Raw genomic sequence first — 19420 nt, 5'->3', positions numbered from 1 at the left:
CTACTATGATGGAAAATCCAACTACACAGGGACTGTTCCTACATCCTGTTTCTCTGAGTAACATGTGTATTAATAGGCAAGGATGTCAGGTTGGGGGGCTGATTAGCAGTAACTGGAAATAATGTTATAACTCATCATGCCATTATAGTCCATTCATCGGGGCAGGAAAAGGAGCAGTTAGAACAGTGGATTATTACAAGCAACAAGCTCCATTCACTGAGGATAGAAGCATATGGATGTACTATTAAAGGGCTTAAAGATCTGGGTCACCCACACGCTATTATCTGAAATAGGATCACAGAAAGAGAGATGGCATACGGGGTTGGGGCGGGAGGGGAATTATATATACACTGGAATGAGTATCTGAATTTGCTGAAATTTGAGCAACACCACACAGAGAGATTACCCTGTTTGCATATGTTAAACGGCTTTAGTTTACACACACATTCATAGGGTGTTTACCAATTAATATACTAAAGGAATCACAAATCATGTGTAAATCACCCGTTCCTAGACACAATTTAAGCCTCATCTTTCATGCAGTGTCGGGCTTGCATTTAGCTTGCCTTTTTAGAAGAAGTGAGATAGTGAGATGATGGCTCATTGAAAGTGCCTTAAAAATGAATGAGAGTGAGGAGGATGGGAGAAGAGTGGGACTATGTATCATGCTGCTGGGGCATTTTTTTATATCCACCACGCTTATGCACTTATATTTTGAATAGAGAAAACAGCCTTCTCTGGAGGTAATCTGAAACCTATTTCACAGAATCCTTTTATTTTAGGCTGGGGAGGGGCTCAGGAGTTATGAGGCCAACATCTTCTTTGTTCAGATGCATGGCATGGGGTCGGTGACCCAACCAAAGTCACATCTCAACTTTGCAGAGCTGGAACCACAGTCTACTACTCTGTTACTCATGGTTGGGATAGGTAGGCAGTGGAAGGAAGAAGGAATATGTTCCCTGGGATATATTCTCCAAACCTGGAGTTTAAATTAAAATGTTGGCATGGGAATTAAGACCGCACTCATAGACACTAAACAAAGCCCAAGGAAAGCAGGGCCCTGAGGTACACAGAGGGGTCAAAATAGAGGCTTGTATTAGCTTCCCATTACTCTCACAGCACAGACTTACTGGCTTAAATCACAAATTATCCCACAGTTCTCTAGGTCAGAAGTCTCACTGAGCTAATATGAAGGCTGTCAGGAGGCGTGTGCTCCTTCTGAAGGTTCTAGGAGAATCCAGTTTCTAGAGGCTGCCTGCATTCCTTGGCCCAAGGCCCCTTCTTCAAGCCAGCAGCATGATACCTTCAAATCTGTCTCTCCCTCTGATATTCCTACCTTCTTCTCCTAAGGACCCGTACATTAGATATACTTGGAGAGTCCAGGATAATCTCTCCTTCTCAAGGTCTTTGATCTTAATTAATCTGCAAATTCCCCTTTGTACGGTTGTAAATTCACAGGTTCTAGGAACTAGGACGTGACATCTCTAGGGAGCCAGCTTTCTGCCTTCTACCAGGCTTTTCATGCCTTGAGATCCCCCTGGGGCTGTCTCCCAATCCACTATTGTCTCTCAGACACCACGCAATCCAACCAAGGTATCTGTTCACTTTAGGGCTATCTTCATTGTTTCAGTTTCCAGAACACCCACCGTAATTTGCAGAGCGAAGCTCCATATTTGTATATAATTTTATGGAGTCCTGGAGGTTGTTATGGTTTATTTTAAAGAAAGATTATAACAGTGGGGAATAGAAGGTTGATTGTCCAGGTTTTCAAAGGGCTATGTGGATTGTCTTAGAAAGCGTGGGAGCTGTCTCCGTGTGGGCTGGTGTCTTTGGGTATTTTTATTAGGCTATAACAAAATGAAGTGGAAAGGATGATATATATTAAATATCTTAATAGGACAGGTTATTTCTACTTCCAGCATGGGCAATAAAAGAGATGGCACATACAAATAAAAATAATTACAGTATGCGGTGCTCCTTTACAATGTGCAATCAAACTCATGGACCAGTGACTTTCCCCTTATTGAATTAAGGTACACCTTCCATTCATATCTATTAACAACATTCACAAACCATTGTTATCTTGTCAATGGCATCTTTAATTAAAGACTCCTCTGGGCCACTCTAATCATTTCACATTGTGAGTGTCCATGGTCTTCAAATGCACTCTGATTAAGATGATAGCAATTTTTATTTACTTGTGTTTACTTGTGGACTGAGGGGGTTTGAGGTGGAGAGGAACAGCAAGGAGAAATGCTTCTTTCCAAAAAGAGCAGGTCTTAAAATGACAATGTGATTTTTAAAAAATTTGTTCCTCTCCCCCTTTTCTATCTCTTCCTCTGCTCATTTTTTTTGGGAGGTGGGGGCCGGCAGTGGGTTAATGGCATTATATTCTAACCTAAATGACTCTGTGAAGAAATCATCATGATTTCACTGGGGAACAGAGTACAATCTTCAGCTAAAGGTGCATTAACCCTTCTAGGCCATTAAGATACTATTTGATAAATTGCCCTTTTTGTTACACTGCATGGCACTGGTAGCCTGAAAGAATTAATGTATTTCCTAAATGGCAGCAATTTACTCCCCCTTGCACTAACAGAAAAAGCCCCCTTTGTTACCTGGGAAGCATCTTTCCTCAGTGATTCTCTCTATGCCTGGTATAGAGTTAATTAATGCCAAAAATCTTGGAAGAAATCGGTATATACCATCAATTGGATTCTTCTAAGACAAAAGACAGATTTCTAAGTCTCACAGCAACAAATCAGATTCTAATCCATGATTGACCATTGAACACAAATGATGACATGGACGATTCATGCATTTTCATCCATTGCTAACAAGAAAAGCCTGACAAAATGGACAGGGAGAAAAGTTGTTTAAGGTGGCATAAGCTTGACTGACCTGCCCTGCTTGACTGGTCACTGATTTCCTAATCTTAGCACCAGCCCACATACAGTCTACTGTTTAGACTCATATGATGTACCTTTAAAGTATAAATCACATGCCAGAGTGTTACGAGAAACAGAGATAGACTCAAAGGAATTGATGCAGGGAGTTATCTGTATCTTCATGAGGCTCTTGGTTTTAAAGCCAACTATTAATATGTTTGCTATAATTGAATTAATCTTTCCTCTGAATCTAGGACTGTGTTAGCAACAAAAAGAGATGAACTCTACATCACTGGGACAGAGCTAAAGCAAATTCCATGTACTTCAGAGAATTTCTGTCATCTATGTAATTAAAAAAGTAAGACCAGGTATAAAAAGATGATTTCCAAATGGAGCATTTAAACAGTACTTCACAGTTTGCACCAGACTTCTCAGCTATCAAGTCATTTTATCATCCTCACCAAAATCTGAAAGCAAAGTTACTAATATATAAAACTGGTAGATGATAAAACTGAGGCCTAGAGAAAGAGAATGATTTGCTCAAGTTTACACACACAGGCTGTTACTGAGAAGGGCTTGGAACCCAAGACTTCTGAATTCCTGTGTCCTCTCCACTCTACCATGCTATGTCATTTCTGAGAATTTTCTTTCTTTTCTTTTCTTTTTTTTTTTTTTTGAGACAGTTTCACTCTTGTTGCCCAGGCTGGAGTGCAATGGCTTGATCTTGGCTCACTACAATCTCCACCTCCTGGGTTCAAGCGATTCTCCTGCCTCAGCCTCCCTAGTAGCTGGGATTACAGGCACGCACCACCACACCCGGCTAATTTTGCATATTTAGTAGAGACTGGGTTTTTCCATGTTGGTCAGGCTGGTCTTGAACTCCCGACCTCAGGTGATCCGCCCACCTCGGCCCCCCAAAGTGCTGGGATTACAAGCGTGAGACACCAAGCCCAGCTGAGATTTTTTATTTCTTATGTTATGTCAACACTGAGGTCTGCATTATTTTCCTGACTAATTATTTATGTTATCAGCTCACTTTAATGAGTTCCAGGACCAGCATATTCTTACTTCAGAAGGCAAAGAAAACAAAGGCAGAAGATTTTGCCTTGAATGAAGCAGGTAGGCATAATTACGCCGAATATCATGACATTTTACTAGTTAAATGAGATTATGGTCACATGCTGTGGCAAAAGCTGATGTGAGATTTCAATTCAACAGTCATTTTTTCTTCTGGTTATAGATATTCTTTTTTCCTTCTTTATTAATTCTTCAGTCATTTTTTTTTTCCTACCCTTTTTCTTGTAAGTCAAAGAGCTATGTTTATTCCCTGGAAAGAAATCCAAAGTTGCTCCCAGAGCAACTATTATCACAAACTCTCAAGTGACCTTCAGTCAGCAAATCTCTCTCTCCTAATTAATCATCAGTTTCTGAGCCAGAATTCTGGGAATTATCTTCAATTCCTTCATCACACATTAAAACACACACACACAGACACACACACAGAGCAGATCTTGCCAAGTTTCTCCCCAAGTCTATCTCAAAACTCCCCGCTGACAGCAATGTGGGGATTAGAGAATGGATTTAGAAACATTAAAATCTAGAGACAAGGGCACTCAAAAGTAGAGTGACTATAAATTATTGCCCAAATTGAGATGCTTTTGAGGAGGAAAAGAAACACTATTAATAATTGTGCCAAGGAAAATAAAACATAGTTTCACTGTGTTCTCAAGGAGGGTGCTTATCTAGTGAAGATTTGAACTTGGGCAATATTGGTGGAGATGAAACAGAATCTATCTAAAATATAAGCATGACTAGGTCTCCCAAAACTTAAGCCTCACTCACCCCTACCCACCAGATAAATTGGATATTCTCTGGGTGGCAAACATCGCTACACGATCTAGTCCTTATTTCTTCAGCCTCATTCCCTGTCACTCTTCCTTTCATATTTCGCTCTGCTTTGCTTAGCTTCCAAAATATGTGATGCTACTTATACCTCTGTGCCTTTGAACACACCACTCCCTTGGAGAGAAACCCCTTTTACTCTTTTAGTTTATAAGACAACTGTTATTTCTCTGAAACTTTCCCTGAGCCTTTAAACGGGGTTCATCCTTTCACTGTGGTCACCGTATATACCACACTGCAATATGATCATTCATTTAAAGAACTGGATTTGCTTATGGGGCTTAACCTATTATGGTATGAAATATATCAACTATGGTTTTGGTTTTCCTAGTAATTGTTAACAATTATGCTTGTTGAAACCATCCATAGTAGCAGGGTCCCTTGAAGACATTTCATTTTTCTTATATAACTGTTCAGTAACATCTAGTTATTAAAAGAGTGTAATTTGGTTTTTAAGACTCCTTTTTCTTTTATTGTTGTTTGAGACAGGGTCTCGCTGTATAGCCCAGGCTGGAGTGAAGTGGTGAAATCTTGGCTCACAGCAGCCTCGACCTCCCATGCTCAAGCCATCCTCCCACCCCAGCCTCCTGAGTAGCTGTGACTACAGGCGTTTACCCCCATGCCCTATTAATTTTGTTTTATTTTATTTTTATTTTCTATACAGACAAGGTCTCAATTGTTGCCCAGGCTGGTCTCAAACTCCTGGGCTTGGCAGAAGGAGGGGGTGTGTTACCTTCTGAAAAATCAAGGCCCTCAAAGGTGCCAGGAAAAGCATATACAGTTTCATATTTTACTGAGATGAGCAGTTTAGAATAGCCACAAATGTCTACTATAACATAAAGAATAGTTCACTACAAACAGATTCATATAATAAAAACTCCATTCTTATTAAGAGAATGACCAGCTGGCCCATCTTTTAATCTCATTGATAAAAGATATATACCTGCTTTCTTTTTACTCTTTTGGAGATGAGGTCCTCTCAAATAGTCCAAGGACATTTCTGAGTGCTTAGGTCTGCATGATATATGAGGAGGCGTCTGTATGATTTTGTTTTTGTGTGTATGGTTTTTGCTACTGGGGAAGAAAAACCACAGTAATCTCCACAGTAATGGCTTATACTGCAGTGTTTGTGAGCCCCATTACTGGGAATGAAATTCTATCCTTTCTTCTCTATTTTCCAGAGCTAGATTCTTTTTGCCTTTCTAGCCTTGTATTTGCTCTTATTTCATGCCTTGCTATTAAAGCCATGGTACCATCTAAGCACCCTAAAAAAGATAATGTTTTCTATTACCACCATCTCTACCTTCTCAATCCTTACCCCAAAATGTACTTACTGGGCAGACCATACCATCTAACAGAAGTGGTTGAAATGTCCCATCTGGGCTGAGCCCAAATTTAAAAATATGTGTTCTTTTGTAAATTCTTCAGTAAGATGACTTACAACATTTCCAATTTATTCTAAGCATTTGGTCAGGAGTATCCACATGACAGTGTAATTGGAAAAAGAAATGAATGTTTGCCTTTGGTTTCATTTTATTGCTTTTCAGAAGAAAGCCCCATATAATAATTTTCTGGTCCAGTTCTCTCCTCTCCAACCATGGGGTCGGGGGTGGGGTGCAAAAGGAGAGCTGGGAGAGGAGAGGAGTAGTGGGACCTTCCTGCTACATCTGTATCATTCTCTTATTGTAATGTCAGTGAAAAGAATCTCTGAAATGACATTGTTGATTTTTTAATCCTGTTTGAATACTTTAATTTTATTAAAATGATCTAAAGGCTGGGCACGTGGTGGTTTATGCCTGTAATCCCAGCACTTTGGGAGGCCGAGGCGGGTGGATCACCCGAGGTCAGGAGTTTGAGACCAGCCTGGCCAATATGCCCTGTCTCTACTAAAAATACAAAGATTAGCTAGGTGTGATGGCGGGCGCCTGTAATCCCAGCTACTCGGGAGGCTGAGGCAGAGAGAATCACTTGAACCTGGGAGGCAGAGGTTGCAGTGAGCCAAGATGGCTCCATTGCACTCCAACCTGAGCAACAGAGCGAGACTCCGTCTCAAAAAAAAAAAAAAAAAAGATTTAAAGTGTGTAGAATAAAATTTCCCCTCCCTCAAAAACATTCCCAATAAAATGTAAAAAAAGAAATACCCCAGCTGGGCGTGGTGGCTCACACCTATAATCCCAGCACTTGGGGACGCCGAGGTGGGCGGATCACCTGAGGTCGGGAGTTCAAGACCAGCCTGACCAACATGGAGAAACCCCATCTCTACTAAAAATACAAAATTAGCCAGGCATGGTGGCACATGCCTGCAATCCCAGCTACTAGGTAGGCTGAGGCAGGAGAATCGCTTGAACCCAGAAGGCGGAGGTTGCAGTGAGTCGAGATCACGCCATTGCACTCCAGCCTGGGCAACAAGAGCAAAACTCTGTCTCAATAAATAAATAAATAAAGAAATACCCCAAGTCTTTCAAATTAAAGTTTGGGAAATGAGACAGGCTTTTTTTTTTTTTTTTTTTTTTTTTGACAGTGATTACTGCTGGTTTCCTCCCCTGCAGAGGGAGTAAAGCCCTGTGGAGGGGAGGAGGCCACATCTAGCATGGATGACTTACATACCCTTGATCCAGGAGGAGCCCCAGGGCTTCTCACCAGCAGACTAATTCTGACAGCTCCAATTTCAGGCCAGGGCCTTTGTGTCAGGCCACTCCAGTACCTGTTCTTACAGCGTCACTAAATATCTTCTATGTTATAAATGGGATAATGCATTAAACCAACTCTTTGCCTGTGGCAAGGCCTGGGCTACAGTTGGAAGGACACTGTTGAATGCAATGTTCTGGCATCAGGGTGACTTTAAAGGAGGAAAAAAAAATCACTGGGTTTAGACCCCTCTACCCCTCAAAACTCTGTAGAAAACTACAGGAAAATGCATTGTGGAGGATGCAAATCATTGAGCTATAGACCTTACTCCTTTCTTTGTCTGGCTAATTCCTATTCATCTTTTAAGACTCAGTTCAGTGACATCTCCAGGAAGCCATCCTCACCCCTGTACCCCTCTTTAACCCAATCCTTAGAATGGATTAAAGGCCCTGATTTAACATACCAGTTCCACTTCCATTACATCACTACCCTGATATATTGGGGCTGTAACTCAGACATGGGCAACATAAATGTATAGTCAATAGGAGAAATGGAGCAGACTTTAATTTCAAGACAGCATAAAGATGTGGTTTGGAAGATCCTGCTGTGCTCTGTGTGTGTGGAGGTGATGGAGAGTCCATAAATCCAGTTCTCATGATGAACTAAGGCAGAGGGAACAGTGGTGGCTCTAGAGGTAAAGATGACAGGAACTGAACAGTGCATTCCAGCTCCATGAACTTCGAGGAAAACGGGCCTTCTTCTCAGCACAAGTTCAGGATGGCAGACGTACAGCCCAAAATGAAAATGGGTTTTCAAGTGATATTACAAAGAAAAGATGACACACTGGCCTTTTCCTGATCACAAGATCAAAAGCTGAAGAACCAGACCCAAGGAGTCTCCTTGCAGAGATGAAATAATTCACCCCAGCTTAAAATGAAGTAGTAGAAAGGTATTTGCTATTTTCAGTGTTTTTCTAAGTAGTCGTGAGCTATCAAAAGGGAGTGAGGCTTGTCAAGGAAGGTAAATGGCCTTTAGCCCAGTGACAGGTCATTTCCTTAGAGATAACATCTGGGAAGGTTTCAGCTACCTGAAAAGGAATGTGCGGCTTCCTGTAATTTTTTTTTTTTTCACAGTTTAGTAGAGAGAAAAATTCATACCTCACAGATCTAAAGTGTTAGAGAAGGTTCTTCTGTTTCTGTCCACCTTCCTAGACAGCAGTAGACACAGAAGGATAAACCAAATTGGTTACCATGGAGCTTACAAAGCATTCAAGGGGTGACCACAGGAGGCCAAGCTGTTTTTTGAGGTCTTTGGGCTCTTGTGAGTTCTAGGTATTCCTCTCTCTTACTTTAAAATTGCAGGTAAGTTGTAAATGAGGTGCCTTGGAAAATGCGAAATTGCCCTAAGTTGGTTCTCATGTGATGAGCTGGGGATGGATTTGAGAGGAATAAGCTCAACACAGGCTTACTGGATCAATTACAACCAAGGGAGGGGAATGCAGAGCTAGGAGTGTGTAGGAAGCTGTGATTCAGGGAAAGTGGACTGGATTATACCTCATACTTGATTTTTGCAGCATGATATGTTTTAAAGCATATGTATAATGGGCCATAACCACAAATTCAGATAGGTATGGTTTCTTAAGTAAATCAACCTAATGGGTAAAAAAGGGGTGACTTCCATCCAGGGAACTCCATTTTTAGGTCTGCTTAAGTGACTAACCTAAGATTTTGAGTAAACTCTTCAAACTTTCTGAGCCTCTTTTTCCCCCCAATTTCCAAGTGGAGATATTTAGACACCAGCACTTTTTCAGATACACAAGTAAAGAATCTAGCTTTAAACAACTGGGGAAATAACATGAGATCCCAACATAGCACAACCTGCACACAAATCCCCTAAGAGCCAGCCTCACAACCAAATGGCAGAACCTTTTCTTCCATGCCTCTCGAGCCCTGTACAGCAGAAAGTTAAAACCATTGAGTACCAACAAATCCTTTTATAGAAATAGCTATCAAAATCTGTTTAAACCATCTGTTTCTCTGGCTGTTTTTCCTCCCAGTGTTTTTCTTTCATGTGTTCTTTGCTAACAACAACAAAAATAATCTATTCTAAAATAAGCAAGATGTTATGACTAAAAATGCTAGAGGTATATATCCAGTTTATGAGAGAAATTGCTTTCTGAAGAGGAGTCAGGTTTATCTTGTGTGGAGGAAGACAACATTTCCAAAAATATTATACTTGCACTAAGAAAATAACCAACTACTTTCATTAAAAGGGAATGTGACAAGATTTGTATTTGTTCCTGTAATTGAATTTAATGCTGCTGAAATTTGTCAGGCCTGAAAGCAGTTGATGTTTCAGGTCATATTTTCACATTGCCGAAAATTGCCTAAGAAATTGTCTCTCGGGCAGTATAGAGTAGGTCTTCTGCCTACCTTAAAAGGATCACGAATCAATCATCGTATGTATTTGCCTAAGGCTTAACACCAGTGAGTGCCTCCAGGGATATTTTCTTTGGAGAGGAAGACTCTGAGACAGTCAGTGTTTATGGAGTGGCACTGCTTCTGACCTAACGATTCCCTGTTTTCCATTTGGTGTCTCTTGTGTAGAGACTGGTGACCATAAAACTGTGGAGTCATGTATGGTTTCATTTCAGCCAGTAGTTTTGCAATTGTTTTTTTCCTTTCTAGAGTCAAGGAGTTCATGATCTCATCTATCTATACACCTCTAAGTCTCATTCTCTTAATGGTTTCAGATTTTCTACAGAAGTTCCAGTCCATATTTAAAATGCCTTTTTTTTTTTTTTTTTTTTTTTTTTTTTGGAGACAGAGTCTCACTGTTGCCCAGACTGAAGAGTGCAGTGGCATGATCTTGGCTCACTGCATCCTCTGCCTTCCAGGTTCAAGCGATTCTCCAGCCTCAGCCTCCTGAGTAGCTGGGATTACAGGCATGCATCACCATGCCTGGCTAATTTTTTTGTATTTTTAGTAGAGACAGGCTTTCGCCATGTTGGCCAGGCTGGTCTCGAACTCCTGACCTCAAGTGATCTGCCTGCCTCAGCCTCCCAAAGTACTGGGATTACAGGCGTGAGCCACTGTCTTTAATATGCCATTCTCTGTCTCTCACCTGGGTTCACCTTGGTTGATGGACATATAAATCTCCCAAGAATTCTCCTCTGGGATGGCACCATGTGGTATGAGTAAGCTCACCCCTAAAACAGAAAAAGCCAACAGGTTATTCATAGATTTTTCCAATTATCATGAAGTTCGTCACTCGAGCACCTTACAGATACCTGGAAAACAAGCTACTTTCTCATGGCAATTTATGAAATCTCAATCCTTGGAAAGTTTAAGGTTCAAGATTATAACAGGAAAAACATTGTTTTATAACAGTGACATAAGGAAGGGCATATTATTCAACTGAGTACTCAAATTAGTTTTTTTTTTTATTTTAAGTCATCCCAGCATTAATTCTTTTAAAAGATTGAGTGTTCTAAGACCAGGCAGTATTAGACATATCTAAGAATGCAAGAGTTTATCCATACATCACTTAATCTGCTCCAAAATTTAAAAAAATGTATTTCTCTATCTCATCACTATCTGTTTATTTCCTGAAAACCTACATGAAATGATGGGTGAGTGAGTGATCTAATACTGTGCTAGAACCCAGGATGAAGCTGTCTTACCAATAGTGCATCTGGAAGCAAGTTGAAGGTGGTACTCAATGGGGTATCGCATTTTGTCAAGAAAGTGAAAGCATCTGATGTGCTTAGGAGCCTTATAGATTATTGCACAACCATGACCCTTTCTAGCAAACAGAACCTAGAAAGGGTTAAGGCAAAAGGTTACTTAACTAGAGTCATGTCAATGTCAGATTGGAAAAACTAGCAGCCTTACTTCCATAAAATCATACAATGCAGGAAGGGAAGGGACAGGAAGCCACATCTCACTGCATCTTAAATGTCCTCTCCTTCCTCTAAAATGCTGTGAAGAAAATACTGCACCTTGGCCAAGAAAGAAGAGTCTAAGGAGGGCAGGGATTCTCTATAATGTAGCTTCTTGTTTATAAAAAGAAATGAAATAGAGAAACAGTAAGATCCTTACAAAATAAAATCTCAAGGCAACCTCCTATTCTTTGAGTAAGGCAGCTCTCAACTTCTTTTCCTTTCATTAGAGCTAATGTAAATCGCTCAGAAGAGTTTCAGGTTGCTGATGATAATTTAAATCTAGAGATGGCAGTCTTTCCTGATCTCCTTCTATGTGCCTGTTAGCAGCAACAAAACCAAAAAACATAAACCTCATTGCAAAACAAGTCATTTATGATTCACATTTGTAAGCATTATTCAGTAATATGCTAGTTATCAGTATCTTTCACCAGCACTAAGAATAAGGCACGTTTAAATCTTGGTTACAGCTTGGCCTTATGGAGGTCCATTTATATTCTGAACCTTAATGTCAATAGTAGAACGATAATTGCCACACTTAGAGACCTCCAGTCCAACTCTTCCCTCCCTTGTCTATTCTTCCTTAAATGTAGTTGCCAAATGAAGGGGCCTCCATTATAACCCTCCCTGCTGCTAAACACAAGTTGTAATACACAGGACATCCAGTGTGCTCGGAAGTCAACCTAAATACATGCCCTCGACATTCTGTCTTCTCTTAGTTTGACCTAAAACTTCCTTTCTGCTGCTGCTCTTTCAGGCTGTCTAGGTCATTACGATGACAGAGACATGCAGTCTGTATTCTTCAGACTTAGAAGTACAGGAAACTATCATCAAGCAATAATAATAATATTAAATCAATTACACTTATCACAATGCCGCTCATGTAGCAGGAAGCCAATAAAACATCATGAAGATATAAACGAAATAGGATTCAAAATTCTTAGTAAAAAAGACAGGCTCCGAGACATGTTAGCTTCTGTAGATCATCATAGCCTGATGGCCAACTCTTAGCAAAACAGAAGAAAGATGTGTGAGGACAATTGAGAAAGAACTGTCTGTGCAGATCACACCTTATTCCTTTCAAGTTGGATTAATTATCTGTGTTTAGATTGAAACATTATTCAGAATACTCCTGAATTCAACCTGAATCTATGGGATCACTGGAGCTTTAAATGATTTTTCTCTCTTCAATCAGAAATGGTGTTATCTTTCAAACATACTTCCCCCGCTCCTCCTGCCCAAACATGCAAATACTACGTGGAGTCTGAAATAGTCATACACAAAGGCACATGGGGAGTGGCAAGTTACAGATAGTGAAGAATGACAGATACTGTGGGACAGCTTTATGCCTGTGATCCCCTAAAGTAGAATTCACTTCAATATGTCATTCGCCAGTTACCTCTGATTAAAGAAAAATACAATACCCCATACTCCACCTGCTACCCTGACAGCCTTTTATTTGATATGACCACAGAAGCACCAGTCTGAGCTTCCTGTTTTATATTTGGAATAATAAATAATTTCTAGAGTGTGGAGACCACTCTAACCTTTTGGAGAAATCATTGCTAGGCACCATACAACAATTTAGGATGGATGGCATTAGAGCAATCTAATTTCAGTGCCTTGCTTTCTTTATACTTTAGCTCCCTAGGGCATATTTTGCATTTATTTCCTGCAAATAACAGAGCATATGTTTTACTTCTCCACAGTTATTTTACATCAAACTCATTCCCAGTGAACAGCTTCAATCTTGTCCAACACTCCTTGTCAGGAGCTTTGAAAATGCCCCATTTCAAGGAGAAACTGTTTGGGAATCACTGACAATGCTGTCAGAACTTTTAGTTTTCAACGTTAGTGCTGCTCAAGTCAGAGGTGAAGATAAATCTCTGGTTCATCATGATTTCATCTCGCTTTCTTTGATGAACGACAAACACAGCCAATGAATGGGTTGGTCATGGCTCTCCCTCTACATATGTGTACACAGATGTGCACACACACACACATACATACACTAAGAAAGGAGGATGCAAAGAGAGAGAAGGAGTAATGGGCAGTTTATCAACTAATAACTGAGAGCCTTCTAAGTGCCAAGCATGAGCAATAAAGAGATAAGATAATTGCACAACTTAATGCATGGCTTTATATGATTCTGTATTTTTGTTTTTATGGCATTTTTTTTTTTTTTTTTTTTTTTTTTTTTTTTTAGAGACAGCAACTTGCTATGTTGCCCTCGCTGGTCTCGAATTCCTAGACTCAAGCAATTTCCCCACCTCAGCCTCCTGAGTAGCTGGGACTGCAGGTGTGTGCCACTACACCCTGCCAAATTTTATATAATTCTGACACGTCGTGTTCTTTAGGGCAAGGGTTGTATTCTTTTTCTTTCCTCAGGACTCACATGTCTAGTTTATGAATTCTTACAGAAAAGTTAATTGGTAAATATGTCTTCCAGTTATCAACTGGAAGAATTAAATCATGCATAGGCATTCACACATTGACACGCATACACATTTGAACAAAGATCCTTACCATGTCCTAGAACATTGACCAATGAAGATTTAGAGAATTAGAAATTTAAAAAACAAAACCTTTCAATTACGGCTGCCATTGAGGGCTATTTTGATGAAGTAAAGTATGTTTTGAAATGAAGATTTTTAAGGAAGTAATTGCTCTAGGGGAGAACAAGACAACATTCATCAACTAGAAATGAATTTCAGTCTCCAGTCTCTAAGCTACTAGAGGTGTCAGTTAGCTAGAATGGTAGAATCAGACTAGTCCTATTACAGATTTTATTTATGGGATGAAATGCTTGATTTGAGAGGTTGGTTAGCTCCACCCTAGAGAGACATCTGTCTAGACTATAATGTCCCTGACTCAATGCTGACCTGTTGTTTGATAAACACTTACAGATCCAACAGATACTCTTCCCTCTTAGCAGCCAACAGATCACTACCTGCTTCAGTGCACTACCTAATTCTCATTGCTTAGAAATCCGAGCAGAAATTGACCTTGTCTACCATCCACTTAGGTCTTAGGCAGCAACTTTGAAAACTAATCCATAGAAAGGATATCATTTTAAAAGTGATCTGGGCTGGATACTTTAAGTATCATGTCAAAACATCATGAAAATCTCCTCTCTTCCAGCTAAAAGGAGGAACAAAATATGTGAGAATTCATTATACTGACATAGCCCTGGAACTGAAGTTTAGATTCAAAAGAGCAACTCTACAATGACCCCTCATCGTTGCTCACCAGAAAGTAACACTATAGCAAGGGCTATGGAGTGTTCATTAGGTCAGTTACTGATGAGATGTCGTTTCACTAAATTATCTAAATTATCAAACTAGTACATAAACCATGCTTAGGTATAAACATGGGGCCCTGGTCTGTCATGCCAGAGAATTTTTTCAGTGCTTTCTTATCATGCCTAGGAAATATACTCCAAAGGGGCTTAAAGCCTGGGGACTACCCAAACCTTTCAGGCAAATATAGTTATCAGCTCTAACAGGGAATCAAAGGGAGCATTCAATCCATGCTGAGATGAAGACTGCAAAATCTAATCTCAGCATTGGTTCTGGTTTGCTGTGTAAATCAAGTGGACTAGTGGAGCTGCAGTGTTTGCAGGTCTGATGAGGGGAGAGTAAACATCATAAAATGAATCTGATGGGAAGTAACTGTGTAAAAATGAAACATTTAAATGATGGAAAATACACAAACACACACTTACCACCCACCTGTATTTGGCATTACTAAGCGCCCCCCTAAATGGCCAAAGACACCAGTTGTCCTCAGTTCTGTCCTTGTGGGGAGTGATGACAGATTTTGGATGTAGGGCATTTTATTTCTGGGATGCATTGTACTAAAGCTGTGGTTGTTTCCATGGGGAAAAGTCCTGGAATGATTCTTGCCGTGGTACTCAGCTCTCTCAGACACTCCCAGGGAAACCATGAACGAGCTCTGGACTTTGACTTTGATGTCCGACAAAGGGTTAAACAGTGAGGACTCTGTCATGAGCTCCTTGTCCAGAGGGTCCTGCAGACAGATGGGTCCGCTGTATGTGCGGCTCACTGTCAGATCTGGCTGCATGGCGGAATTCAGGAGCAGGGAGTTACCTGGTAAAAGAAAATTGATCTGTCACTCAGAAACTAAAAGGCATCTCAGTTACTCCTGTACTTCTGCCTCTGCAAACTGTGCAACAGCCTGCATAGGTGCCAGCAGTTCCAATCCAAGCTAGCTCTTCAGGACCACCCTGCCAGGTTGGGTGCTAGTGACTAGAACTTTTGAATCAAGAGCCCTGGCTTCCACCGTCCATTCTCTAAATGCCACTGACCCAAATCTTTCACTTTCCAGAGATCTTTCCATGCTATCTATCTTTTCAAAACAAGTATTTCTGGCACTCTCTCTGGCAACGAACTCAGGTATTATTGTTTATGTGATTATTTCAACTGGCAAACAGAAGCTAAAATAACAAAAAAAGAGGGGGGAGAGATGTTTTGCAGTCGAGTTTTGAGCAAAAATAACATCTGTTCATTTTAAATGGCAAGAGATGACACAGCGTGGTGACTAGGTAGTGCTGTTTATAACAGAAGCTACATCGGTTCCAGTGCATTTCATAAGGAATTCTGTGCAGATTCTGGAGCTGGGGAGGAAATGATGTGTCCTCAGAGCAAAAGGGTCAGGGCACCTCATGAATCTCACCACATCTGAGTAGCCAATTTGCTCTAATAACTCATATGTCACTCTGCGAGGGAAAGAATGCACCACCCAGAGACAGTGAGAAGCTTAGATTCTACATAGGGAGCAGCTTAGAATGGTTTCCTTTCTGTCTCAAAGGGAAAAAGTATATATAATATCTTTGCAAAAACATGAGAAATTGGGCTTTGTCATCTGCCGGGGCTCACCAATTTTTTCCAAGCCAAATATTAAAAAGAAATGCTGTGATATTTTCTTGTGATGAAGTAATCTCATTTATTAGTAAATAACAAAATAACCCTCAGTCCCAAGCTTCACACCCATATCAGTCCGTCAATATGACATCTCAAATTGAAACTCAAACCATATTAAACAATTTTCCTTTGGGGCCTGACAAAAATGTTTAAAGTATGATCTTTCTGAAAATGTTGCAATTCTTGGCCATATTGTATTAGCCTCTATTGTTTTTCCATTTTCATAATTTGCAGCAACGCCAGTAGGAAATCTATCACCCTGACTTTTCCCATCTCTTGTTGTGATGCTCTAAGAATCCAGAATCACAGAGGAAAATATACAAATTGGATGAAATAAATAATGCTATAGAGCTAAAGGATCTTTGATTATTATTATTTTTTTTCCATGCATGAGTGTGTTGTATCAAGACCCAGGTACCATCAGGGAGCTGTGCTTTCTAGCAGGTCTGCACTGAGTTCTTCAGGTGACCACTTTGCTCCTGTTTATGGTCTTCCCAGGAAAGAAGCAGGACCAAAACCCATCTTAGATTAGAAAAGAGTTTAGGACAGGAGGTTCCGCGGAGACCTCAAAAGCCATATGCCTCAGTCACCTGGCTCTTTTATCTCAAGCCCTAGCCTCTGAAGTTTAATTTTTGGCTACGCTTAGAAGATCTGCCTAGTCTAAGTGACATAAGGAAGCAAAAATATTTCCTAGAGTGAGACAGCACTTGAGCGGGAAATGCCTGATTCTGGACATATGTACATATGATAGCATCCACGGTCAGAGAAAATTGGCTGCCAGCTTGACTGAAGTCTGACCAGCGACAGTCACCCACCGCTGGTCACCCCAATCTTCTCTTTGGAAATCCTTTTTCAAGTCCCTAGTCTGTTCTGTGTATGGCATTCTATTTAAAAGGCTCAGTGTTCACCTTGCCGGGGCACTGGATGTATTGCTCAAAAACGGATCTCTCTAAGACAGTGGAGGTGAAAACCACATGATATCAGCATGAGGCAGATTACCATAATAAATGCAGGGAGAGTGGCATTTACCAAAGGATTTTTCTTGTATCATTAGTTCCATGATATTCTTGGCTAAAAATAAAAATAAAACAAAATGGTCAGGTAAGTTTGGTAAGACTAATATTGTCTTAGAGATTTACAATACACATAAGTTGTGTTTAAGTGTAGGCAAGTCAGCACTCCCCAGACAGGTGTAGGCCAGGGATCCACCCTTCTCACCTGCTGCCTGGTGCTCCACGGAACACGCTGGCATCCTGTACTAGGGTAAGAGGAAGCAACCAGCGTCTAGAACTCTATTCGCTGCATTTGTGAGCGCTTTCCATATGCCAAGGGCTTACCCATGTTATTCCAGGTGATTTCATCCTCAGAACACTTTGAGTTGAATGTTACTAACCCCATTTTATAGCTGTAAAACTTGAGACTCAAGAGGATAACAGACTAATTGATAGCAGTTTTAGACTAAAATCTAACTTCAAAGCCTACGGACTTATGCACAAAACTGTCTCTCACACTAATACAGCTCGTCTATTTTCAAGTGTTATGGTCTAAGATATTGATATTTTATTATTTGATGAAAATATGTTTCTAGTTTTTTAGGTAGCATAAAAATCAGTTCTTGACCAGACCCAGTAGCTCATTCCTATAATCCCAGCACTTTCAGAGGCTGAGGTGGGAGGATCATTGAGGCCAGGAGTTCGAGACCAACCTGAGCAACATAGTGAGACCCTGTCTCTATAAAAAATAAAAATAAAACAAAAACTTAGCTTGGTGTGGTGGCATGTGCCTGTAGTCCCAGCTGCTGAGGTGGGAGGATCACTTAAGCCCATGGGTGGGAGGCTTCCGTGAGCTATGATTGCACCACTGCACTCCAGCTTGAGTAACACCACTTAAAAAATCAGTTCTATATTTGGATTTATTTCCAATTAACTACATATACTAAACTATATGTCCAAATGTAGGGGATGTGTCTCTTTTGAGGCCTAACTCTGAGGTGCCCAGAAGTGAATGGCAAGAGGGAAGGTACTCATCTCTCTGGCCATCTCTCAATTTTTTCCAGCATGCCTGTGTTTCCACTTCGGAAGCCTGTCTACTTAATCACTGCCTTGCACTGAGACTTCTGGTTCCGCGCTGTAGGCACCACTGATGCACAATAAACAGAAATGAAGGTGATGATATTGACGACGAGGGTCAAGGTAGAAAACTTCATCCTCTGAAAAGAGACGGTTTCATTTTTTTCTAAAATGAAAGCCGTGTATGTTTCATCCCCACCTTGCAATAAGGAATAGATTTGGTTCCTATAACAGAATTAAATGACTCTGTTTTGAAAATGAGTATTGCTACAGTTTGACATGATAGATTTTCCTTCCCCCACAACTAAAGATTGCTTGGACTTGGCAACAGCTGAGAGTCGTTTCGGCTGGAATTTCATTTTTTTTCCCCTGGCTAGCTGACCCATCATCTATTCTCTAAAATCTGTTTACTTATTTAAAATAGAAATAACAAAATTACTCCACTTCATAAATAGGGTAATAAATATACCTGGAAGGTTGTAATATAGGTGTTAGTCCTCAGTCTTGAATGATCAATACTTTGGTTAACTAAATTAAATATACATCCTCAAAAGGACTTTTTTATAAAGAAGGACAATTTGAAATAAAATAACTCATTAGGCTGACCCTACATCAAAAATGGAAATGCCTCATTGAAAATGTTGCTGATAATAAACCGAGATCCTCTTGTCCTTGTGGCAGACAAGGACCTAAGCAGACCACTTCACCCAGCCCGGTCTGTTCATGTGTGAAGACAATTTGGTAGCGGCTCCCAGTGCCAAGAGCTACCTTCACACAGGGCCCAGGAGAAGGCTGGGGTCTAGTGTGAGCGTAGTCTATGGCACTGAGGACGAGGTGTGGAGGGACCTATGCCGCTGACCTTGACGGACTGTTTTGAAGTTGAAGGTCTGGAAGCCACCTGTCAATGCAGAAGAGTCAATGACGTCCACGCCATAGTCACTCTGGCTCCGTCTGTAAAGGGTGACACCAATGACCAGGACTGCAACGGCCACGACGGCAGCGCCCAAGCCCGAGTACAAAGCAATGTCGCTGGCATTCTCAATGCCTGAA

The 19420-nt window shown here is 40.6% G+C and overlaps 1 protein-coding gene and 1 long non-coding RNA gene across 9 annotated transcripts in view; one reads left to right on the top strand and one right to left on the bottom strand.

Moving 5' to 3' along the window:
- Positions 1–19420, bottom strand: part of UNC5D (unc-5 netrin receptor D) — a 557242-nt gene that overhangs the window by 55055 nt on the left and 482767 nt on the right. For 6 of the 8 annotated variants that reach the window (XM_003830743.6, XM_008956161.4, XM_008956164.4 and 3 more), the window contains 3 exons: positions 19230–19415; positions 15090–15467; positions 10542–10626 (listed from right to left, as the gene is read on the bottom strand). In XM_003830743.6, coding sequence (XP_003830791.3) covers positions 10542–10626; positions 15090–15467; positions 19230–19415 — 649 coding nt within the window. The remainder of the gene's footprint in view (positions 1–10541; positions 10627–15089; positions 15468–19229; positions 19416–19420) is intronic. The other 2 variants (XM_008956162.4, XM_008956166.4) reach the window with 1 other exon arrangement.
- Positions 1–19420, top strand: part of LOC103783682 (uncharacterized) — a 62911-nt gene that overhangs the window by 25648 nt on the left and 17843 nt on the right. The window lies entirely within an intron of this gene.

The sequence above is a fragment of the Pan paniscus genome, chromosome 7, assembly GCF_029289425.2.
Source record: "Pan paniscus chromosome 7, NHGRI_mPanPan1-v2.0_pri, whole genome shotgun sequence".
Classification (NCBI taxonomy): Eukaryota; Metazoa; Chordata; class Mammalia; order Primates; family Hominidae; genus Pan; species Pan paniscus.
Note: the sequence above shows the minus strand (reverse complement) of the source record. Positions and strands in the feature narration are given on the sequence as shown.